General features: G+C 46.3%; 1 protein-coding gene across 3 annotated transcripts in view; it reads right to left on the bottom strand.

Annotated features, from left to right (window-relative positions):
• GRHPR (glyoxylate and hydroxypyruvate reductase) overlaps positions 1-9,834 on the bottom strand; it is a 49,551-nt gene that overhangs the window by 3,313 nt on the left and 36,404 nt on the right. For all 3 annotated transcript variants that reach the window (XM_077921683.1, XM_028711507.2, XM_028711506.2), the window contains 6 exons: positions 8,994-9,258; positions 5,166-5,290; positions 3,443-3,515; positions 2,966-3,082; positions 1,448-1,536; positions 94-198 (listed from right to left, as the gene is read on the bottom strand). In XM_077921683.1, the coding sequence (XP_077777809.1) occupies positions 94-198; positions 1,448-1,536; positions 2,966-3,082; positions 3,443-3,515; positions 5,166-5,290; positions 8,994-9,258 (774 nt within the window). The remainder of the gene's footprint in view (positions 1-93; positions 199-1,447; positions 1,537-2,965; positions 3,083-3,442; positions 3,516-5,165; positions 5,291-8,993; positions 9,259-9,834) is intronic.

The raw sequence follows: 9,834 nt of genomic DNA, 5'->3' as shown, positions 1-9,834 counted from the left end.
ACTTCAGTTTTCTACTCCGCATCAAGGGGGGGGGGGAATGTAGTATTGAACACACATAAAGAAATTCCACTAATACGAAGACAGAACTCTCACCAAACTCGGCTTTCAGTTCCATAGCAGCTTCAGGTTTGGGGTGACGTCCAGCATACAAAAACTTCTTAACTCCAAATGGCTTCAGACGATGTGCTACAGCCTGCCCTAGAAACATGAGGAACCAGAGGACATCACATCACTCACTAGGCTAGGATGTTTCATCCTTCAAGACAGAGAAATGGGGCTTCTGAAAACGGTGTTAGCACTTCAAAGGTACATGCAAAATTCACATTATCAGAGGCTTTCTTTAACACTGAGTGCCCAAGTCAAAACTTAGCACTTGAGCATTCTCAGAGAAGCAGATGAGAAAAATTGGTAAATCGGGGTAGATACAATCATTTTGCCACATCTGCATACCTGATCCATGGTTAAAATCTTACCATTTGGCAACAGGATAACTTTGCCACATGGTTACACACAAACTGTGTACAGTGAAACTTCGGTTTTCGAACGTAATCCGTTCCAGAAGGCTGTCTGACTTCTGAAACGTTCAAAAATCAAGGGTCAATGGGCAGTTGAAAAAATCCATTGAAAAAATGGAAAAACATGCAGCTGAAGCTGTTTGACTTTCGAGGCACATTCGAAAACGGAAGCAATTACTTCTGGGTTTTCAGCGTTCGGCTTCCAAATCGTTTGGCTTATGAGACACTAGAAAACCAAGGTTCCACTGTATTTGGAAAACTGCCCCGTGGCTGCAGTCCCAGCCATGCCTCAGAGTAAGCTACAATGAATACAATGGGACTTCCTTCTCAGTAAACACATCTAGAGTTGCACTATTACCCAGAGTGTTGAGTGAAATCTTTCCAGGTTAGAGGCCACAACTTCTGAACTCCGTTTCTCCAGTGCCCCAGTTGGTCCATTGGCAGATGAGCCATGAGCAGAGCTTAAGCTCTTGCTGTTCCCTGTGAATTATCTTGCCGACGGGCAGCTCTACGTTGAAAAGACGGCAATGCTGCGCTAAAGGCACTTATGGCACCATATATCTCAGAAGTCGGGTATGTGAGAGAGACATCAAACACTGCACGGCTCCTTTTGGGGTCATGGATATTTGTTCAAAGAGACAATCAATAGTAGAAAGTCCACGTTGCAATAAAGTGAACAGTACAAGCTTTAGGACTGATAACCTGAGCCTAATCTCAGATGCTCAGTTCTGCAGAGATTGTGCAGTTAAGTGTCTCCACACAGATGCAGCAGATACCTCCTTTGGTGTGGCGACTTGAGGTTTGGACATGGACACGCATGTAATGTTTGTTTCTCTCTCGACCTACCTACCTTGCAAAGACATGATGGTCAAACCAGCTGTGAGCACCATGGTGGAAGGGCAGGCTGAAAATGAATGTAGAACTCAGCTTACCTATTCTTCCTAGCCCTATAATCCCAACAGTGCTGTTGGAAAGTCCATAGCCACACATCCAAAGGGGTTTCCATGTGGTCCAGCCACCACTGCGAAAAGGACACCAAATTACAATGGGACGTTAGCTAGGGAACAGCCTCAGAGCTTAGCAGACAAGCATTAATGTAAAGGCAAGAAAAAGCTGCATTGGCTAAACAGGCTCTTAGCTAAAATTCCAGAAATGAGCAGCTGTAGACAATGGCAACCCACAGACACTGTTATCTTAGACAAAGGAAGAAATCCTGCTTTAAAAGCTTTGATCCACCCTTTATCTTGCAAGGCCCACATTGATTTCAGGCCTAATCCCATTCTCTACTCTCTATCCCCATATCAGTTGGGTGGACTCCGGAAAATAACAGACAAATATCAAATGGGCACTGGAACCAACATCTGTCTTATAATGTCCAGGGATAGATGCTAAATACTGCCAGTTGAGTAGCCCACATCTAGCTATCAGTGGTTCAGCAGCGTACACTTAGATACCTTGATCCAGTGTTTCCCAAACTTGGGTCTCCAGCCTTTTTTAGACTACAACTCCCATAGTCCCTAGCTAGCAAGACCAGTGGTCAGGGGTGATGGGAACTGTAGTCTGAAAGCAGCTGGAGACCCAAGTTTGGGGAACACTGCCTTGCTAGATTTGTACCACTCTGTCACCACAATATAACTAAAGCATTTATTCAACTGTAACTAAGATTATTATATACCCTTTAAGAATGCTTAAAAGGAAAGCAACACTTCATGCACACCCTCTCATTCTTTCATACAACAACCCTGTAATGTAGGTCACTATTATTACTCCTCATATTGCAGGGCGAAGCTGAGAGTTCAGGATGTTACATGCAGCTATCTGATGAGTTCATGGCAAAAAGCAAGATTTGGACTGGGGTTTTTCCGCTTCACAGTTCAGCCTCGGGGACATGGTTCAGACTGTAGTTGTAGTGCAACTGAACTCTGTTGCAAGTGTCAGCTTGCATAGCTGAATGGAAATAAAACCAGATGCCAAAGACAAAATAGCTTGAAGCCCAAAGTTCAGGGGACTGTGTCACCTTCTGGAAACTAGTTTTCAATGTGCATGGATTTTTAAATCGTGTGTGTGTGTGTGTGTGTGTGTGTGTGTGTGTACACAAGGAGCTCCTCCTTAGGACAGTCCAGCAATAGTTGTATAAGTGCATCCACAGTTTCTGTGAAGCAAGTAGAGGATCTTCTTTGCATGCAAAAGGTAAGTGGCATTTCCAGGTAGGGTGCCCAAGAAGCCCACCTAAAACCCTGGAGAACTGTCATTCACAGTAGACAACACTCAACTAGACAGACTAACCATCTGACTTTGATTATGGCACCTTCCTACTTTCCTGTGAGCCACAGTTGCCTTTTTTAAAATGCTGAATGAGGCTAAAAGACAAAATAGGACACAACCACCCCCTCCAAGCAGTCCAATCAGTGTGGTGTGGAAGTCCCATAAATACCACTTTGGACACTCACTTCTTCACTTCCTCCACAGATTCTGGCAGCCTGCGGGACGTTGCTAGGAGCAAAGCTACTGTGAGTTCAGCGGTGGCATCTGTCAGTATGTCTGGCGTGTATCCCACACGGATCCCACTAGAATTTAAAAGAAGCAGTCAGATCTTCTGTGTTTTGAGCCACAAGGCACTTACTGACTAGTTTTGTGGTACTCATCATTTCTTCAACACAGGGGTAGCCTGAGCATCAATTGTTTGGTCCATAGGCCAGTTGGGCAATGGCATGCATTTAAACCCCAGCCGCTAATTTTCCTGGGGGAAAGCTGCTCTGGGAAGAGGCGATTTTCAACAGAGAAGCCTCTGGGAAGCAGCAAGGGTGGGTAATATAGGGCTGGAGTGATTATTAGCCCTTCCACAACAACTCTCTTTTCTTTTCTCCCTGTCGGGATAAGATGTAGTTTGCCTCTAAGAATCACCTTTAGAAAGATGTGAGTCTTACCGCTTTTTTATTTCCTCAATGGCAAGATGGTCATATCCCACGGACAACGTACTGATTACTTTCAGGGATGGTCCTGAAAAAGATGAAGACCACGGGCTCAGAACAAAAGGTCATTAGGCATGAGAAGGGGTTAATTTCCTTTAATGTGCATAAATCGCCCCAAGGATGAGCTAATAATGGGTGCAAGGTCAGTCAAGCCAATTGCTATGGTAACGGCCCAGTGCCCCAACTATATCTGTGATTAATGCCCATCAGTCTGTTAGTTTGCAGTTAGTCTGCGAGTCGTCAGTCTGTTGGTGTTACTTGTCCAGTGTTACATCTTGAATTGCTGGAGTTCATTTGGAGCAATGGAAATATTTTGTGCTTGTATGTATCTGTATATGTCTGTATCTACATTCAGAACTGTTTTAGTGAGCCTTATCTTCTGCAACAGTAAACTATTTGGACCTTAAGCTTCTTCCATGTGGTGACTGGTACTGGGAGCAACTTGCACTGCGTGGATATCTCACCTGAGATTCCCAACAACTAGTTGGCAGAGAAAAGCAGTGAAGTGCTCACCTCAAACACCAAAGCTCCTACCAGCTTCAGAAAGCATTAAAAGCTAAAGAAGTTGGCAGCAACAGACTTGTCAAGGCTTTTGTCTGGTTACTAATAAAAACAGAGAAATGAAGAAGGCGATTTTGTGATGAGGTTTCACAAGGTCCTGCTTGAAAAGAAACAAAATAATAAAAGAACGTCAGCTATGAATGGAAACCTAGCTTTTGAGCCATTAAAAAGCTGTGAGCTTTCATTCATTAAACTGTGCAATTGATCAACAAAATACAGTGGTACCTTGGTTCTCAAAGCCTTGGTACTCAAACAACTTGGAACCCACACACTGCAAACCAAGAAGTAAGTGTTCCGGTTTGCGAACTTTTTTCAGAAGCCGAACGTGCTCCATTTTGAGTGTTATGCTTCCGATTTGAGTGTTACGCTGAGGTCTGCCTGTTTTTGCTATTTTGCGTTTTTGTGGCTCTTTTTTGTTTTTGTGACTGTGTGGAACCCAGTTCAGCTACTGATTCATTGACTGTGTGACTGCAGTACATTGTTTATTGCTTTCATTTTATGGATCAGTGGTCTCGTTAGATTGTAAAATTCATGTTAAATTGCTGTTTTAGGGTTGTTTTTAAAAGTCTGGAACGGATTAATCCATTTTGCATTACTTTCTATGGGAAAGTGTGCCTTGGTTTTGGAACGCTTTGGTTTTGGAATGGACTTCTGAAATGGATTAAGTTTGAGAACTAAGGTACCACTGTATAGCACTGAGGATTATCCACACACCCATATTAATCAGTGGGGTAACAACAACCCACAGATCCAAACACAGTATAAAAATTGGATTTAACAGCATGTTTGGCTCGTGGAACTTTTCCCCCAGATACAGACTGTTTGGCTGAGGAGCTGAATGCAAACCTTCACCAAAAGGCGATAAGAAGAAGAATGAGGCTGGGGTTGATGCCAGTCCCATGAGTTTATTCCAGTTCCACCTCTTGAAAAGAATTAGGCACCAACTTCAGCTTTATACAGATGCAGGGCTTTGGTCTGCATTCGCACCAGTATCTGGGGAGCAGCCAGTAACTTTCCCTGCCCAGGTTGTCACATGGATTGGCAAGTCACTGGACGTGTTAATGTTTCTACAGCCCACTCTGACACCATTCCGTTGAGCTCCCACCCGAGGCCTCACCTGCAGCATCCAGGACTTCCTTGTCAATCCGGTCGGACAAGAGGCACAGGAGCCCGTCCTTGCCAGCCACCCCCGCCAGCAACTCCGACTGTGGGATTGGTTCATCTGAATCCCACTGCTGGATGCTGTAGCATCAGAAGAAGCAGGAAAGGCAGAATCACACAGAGCAGATCACAAGTCGACACGAGGCGCTAGAGCAGCCTTTCTCAACCTGTGGGTCCTCAGATGTTGCACTACAACTCCCATCACCCCTACCTAGCAAGGCCAGAGCTCAGGGATGATGGGCGTTGTAGTCCAACAACATCTGGGGACCCACAGGTTGGGAACCGCTGCGCTAGAGGCTGCACAGCTTTCGCCACTTTCGATCTTCAGTTTTAATTGGCAAGGACAAACTTTAGTAAGATTGGGCACCAGTTGCTTAACCTGGAAGCTGTTCTATTGCAGGAGTGTTGTGTATTGTAACAGGGGACGAATGAAGATATTAAATGATACCACTCATGCTGAGGAAAAAAGGTAAAGGGACCCCTGACCATTAGGTCCGGTCGTGGCCGACCCTGGGGTTGCGGCGCTCATCTCACTTGATTGGCCGAGGGAGCCGGCGTACAGCTTCCAGGTCATGTGGCCAGCATGACTAAGCCGCTTCTGGTGAACCAGAGCAATGCACGGAAACGCCGTTTACCTTCCCGCCAGAGTGGTACCTATTTATCTACTTGCACTTTGACGTGCTTTGGAACTGCTAGGTGGGCAGGAGCAGGGACCGAGCAACGGGAGCTCACCCCGCCGCGGGGATTCGAACTGCCAACCTTCTGATTGGCAAGTCCTAGGCTCTGTGGTTTAACCCACAGCGCCACCCGCGACTCCTCATGCTGAGAAAGGTTGCTATAATTCAGTAGGAAACTATCCCACACTCCCAGATCTCCTCCTCCTCCTCCTCCACTGCCCTGAGTTGCCAGGCATGTGGAAGATTTGTGGAGTGGGCAATGAGGTCTTTCATGCGTCCCAGGGCAGCATGAGTCTCTTGTACAACTTCTGCCTGTGATTAGGGTAAGTCCAGTGCAGCATGAGAAACACCCAGCCCTCTCCAGCATGTGTGGGAGGGGGGATTTGGGGTAGGGGATTCACATCACCCTGAGCTGCGGCAGGACGCAGAAGCAAGGCCACCCACCCCATGGGTGGCGCGGAGGGGAAGCATCAATAGTGTCCACAAGTTATGGCCTAGATACTGATCCCAGCCAATTATAGTCTCCTGGTTTGCACAAATGATTAACCATTAGCTGGCCTGGAACAATGGCAGTCTTATTTGAATGTAGTCAGCTGGTCAGCACAAATAACAGTTTAAACAGACAAAATAACTTGTGTTTTTTAAAAATAAAAAATAGGATTTTTTAAAATTTCAATCAGATTTTTTATAAAATTGATTTTTTAAATATAAATTGGATTTTTTAATAAATAAAATGCTTTTGGAGGGAAAATCTTTCTAAAGATAGTTTTCTGTTTAAGTTACATTATAGTCCAAATGCTATTCATCAGGAGATATGGGTTTATTTTAATTTTTGGGGATGTTTATATATATGTGTGCTTGTGTGTTTGTGTGTATGCACTTTCAATACTGTTATTAAGTATGGTGTCAGGAGATGGTACCCACTTTATCTGGACTACTATATTTGTGTGTGTGTGTGTGTGTGTGTGTGTGTGTGTGTGTGTGTGTAAATGAGAGCTGGACCATAAAGAAGTCTGATCTCCGAAGAATTGATGCTTTTGAATTCTGGTGCTGGAGGAGACTCTTGAGAGTCCCATGGACTGCAAGAAGACCAAACCTCTCCATTCTGAAGGAAATCAGCCCTGAGTGCTCACTGGAAGGACAGATCGTGAAGCTGGGGCTCCAATACTTTGGCCATCTCATGAGAAGAGAAGACTCCCTGGAAAAGACCCTGATGTTGGGAAAGATGGAGGGCACAAAGAGAAGGAGGCGACAGAGGACGAGATGGTGGGATAGTGTTCTTGAAGCTACCAGCATGAGTTTGACCAAACTGCGGGGGGCAGTGGAGGACAGAAGTGCCTGGCGTGCTCTGGTCCATGGGGTCACAAAGAGTCGGACACGACTAAAGGACTAAACAACAACTATATATGCACCCTGGGTCGAATGCAGGGATGGAAAAGCAACGGCCCTGCAACTGCTGTTGGGACCATCGATGCCGTAGTCTGCGACTATTGGGCATGCTGCCTGGGACGCATGCAACCTCTGAAGGGCTGCAAGTTTCTTATCCCTGCTCTAATGCTACAGACAGGCCTGCTCTGCTTTGTAAGCCGCCCACCCACCATTTTATTTTTGCAGGCCGCCTTTCCACAGTTCAAACCACGCTCGAGGCGGCTTACAATATGGTGGTGTGGGAATACATAGTCACAACGTAACAAGGGTCCTAAACAATAAATAAAACATTTAAAAGATGCGCAAGCATAAATCCTAAATCAGATCCAGATACAAAAAAGTAACAGCAGCAAACAAAACAACAAAAAGCCTCAAACACACACACACACAGGATTTCCATAGCTGTCAACCGTCCCTTATCTGGCGGGAAACTCCCTTATCCCAGCGCCGTTTCCCGCTGCTGTCCCGGATTGATGATGTCCCTTAAATTTCCCAGGTTTCATGCTCGCCCGGCTTGGGAGGGAAGCAGTGGCTGGGGGTCCTCCGCCTCGAGAGAGAGAGTGTGCACGGGCTGCCATGTCTCCGTCTCTCCCTTTTCCTCCTCAGGGGAGCGTTGTGAGGAGACGGGTGGCAGCGGGCAGACAGGCAGCCCCTCTCTTGTGAGACTTCCGGCGGGCTGCCAGGGGAAGCCGGAGGCGGCGGAGGAGATGGCCTGAGGGAGGAGGAAGAAGCATGGGCAAGAGTCTCTCTCCCTCCCTCTCGGGCGGGGAAGGGCCGATGGAACTCCTCGCTCCAAGACGACAGCAGCCCCGATGTACTGTTTAGCATCCCCTCCAGCCAGTGCAGCACCTTAATGTAGTGATTTCCCCCTCTGCATCCCTTTCATAATTCTATTTTTATAAATCATTTGTCCATCCATAGTTCAGATTTTTACTACAAGTTTTCTCTCACTCCTACCAATCTTTACAATAAATTATAAACTTTCCCCATTCTTTATGAAAGAGGTCCTCTTCCTGCTTTCTAATTCTGCCTGTAAGCTTTGCCATCTCCACGTCGTTCATCAGTTTTCTCTGCCCCTCTTCTTTGATGGGAGTTGTAGACCCTTAGGATCATCTAGTCCAACCCTCTGACATAGTCAGTCGCAGCCAAAGCAGCAGGGCTCCATCAGTGGTGGATTTCTGCATAAGCGAAGGCAAAATCCCTTATTTTGGCTGCTGGTCCCTTATTTTCAAATCTGTAAGTTGACAGCTATGTATTGGGCATGCTGGCTGGGACGCATGCAACCTCTGGAGGGCTGCAAGTTTCTTATCCCTGCTCTAATGCTACAGACAGGCCTGCTTTGCAAGCCGCCCACTCACCATTTTATTTTTGCAGGCCGCCTTTCCATAGTTCAAACCACGCTCGAGGCGGCTTACAATATGGGGGGGGGGGGAATACATAGGCACAACGTAACAAAGGTCGTCCATTACAATACAAAAAAGCGACAGCAGCAAGCAAAAAGCTTCAAACACACACACACACACACACGATTTCCCAAAGGTGCACACGCAAGAGAAGGAAAGAGGGGGGTTCACACGTGCGTGTAAGAGTCCGGGGAGCAGCCGGGCGACCTTCCCAAGGGGAGAAGGGGGCTGTTTCTCCCTTGCACCCCCAGCCCGTCTCCCCGCCAGCCCACTCACTCTCCGGCCCGGCTCAAGGCCGCCAGGCCCTCCGGGGGGATCCTCCGCGTCACGAAGACCTTCATGAGTCTCTGCACGGCCGCCGCTCTCATGCGCGCGTTGCAAAGGCGACTCCGGGCGAAGCGGCTCCTTCCCCGCCCCGTAACCCTTGGCCCGGGCGGCGTCCGGCGGAGGGAGGCTTGTTCGGCAGCGCCCCCTGGTGTCCATCCGCGGCCACGTCCAAAGCGCGCGGACGGCTCGCCTCGCCCAGATGTTGACGCGTGTTCTTTTTTTAAAACAAAAATCCTTGTCACTGTGTGAATCCTGCGGGTGAATGGGGCTGAGGCTAAGCAAAATAACATTGGTGGGGTTCTTTTCCAAAGGGCAATGTCCTTTTGTCTGTTTACTTCCTAGCTGTCGCGCTTTTTTTCTGGGGGTACGCAGACCCCCTAAACATTTTGTGGATCTTTGTACTTTGTCAGCAACTAATTGTCGCTGTTTTTTGTGTTGAATATATGCTATATATGGTAATTTATGGACCTAATAGGTCCATAATGTATCTAGATATGTATTTTATCAAAGTATTTGCTGAACTGAAATACAATTAAGAAGAAGTATATTAATAGTGAAATAAGCTCTAACTAAAATGATTTTTTTATTCATAACAAACTCAATAATGCAAACACATTGGCATTTGGCAATAACAAAAGTTCCTTTAGAAACACAATTTACAAAGGCCCATTACTTACATCATAGCCTACACAACACACAACACTCTTGCTATATGTAGGTTTTGTTTTATTTATTTAATTTTATATGTTTTTTATCTTATATTTTGGAAATGTACATCCAGTTTTTTCCC

The sequence above is a fragment of the Podarcis muralis genome, chromosome 17 (assembly GCF_964188315.1).
Source record: "Podarcis muralis chromosome 17, rPodMur119.hap1.1, whole genome shotgun sequence".
NCBI classification, from domain to species: domain Eukaryota; kingdom Metazoa; phylum Chordata; class Lepidosauria; order Squamata; family Lacertidae; genus Podarcis; species Podarcis muralis.
This window is presented reverse-complemented; position numbering and strand designations above follow the sequence as displayed.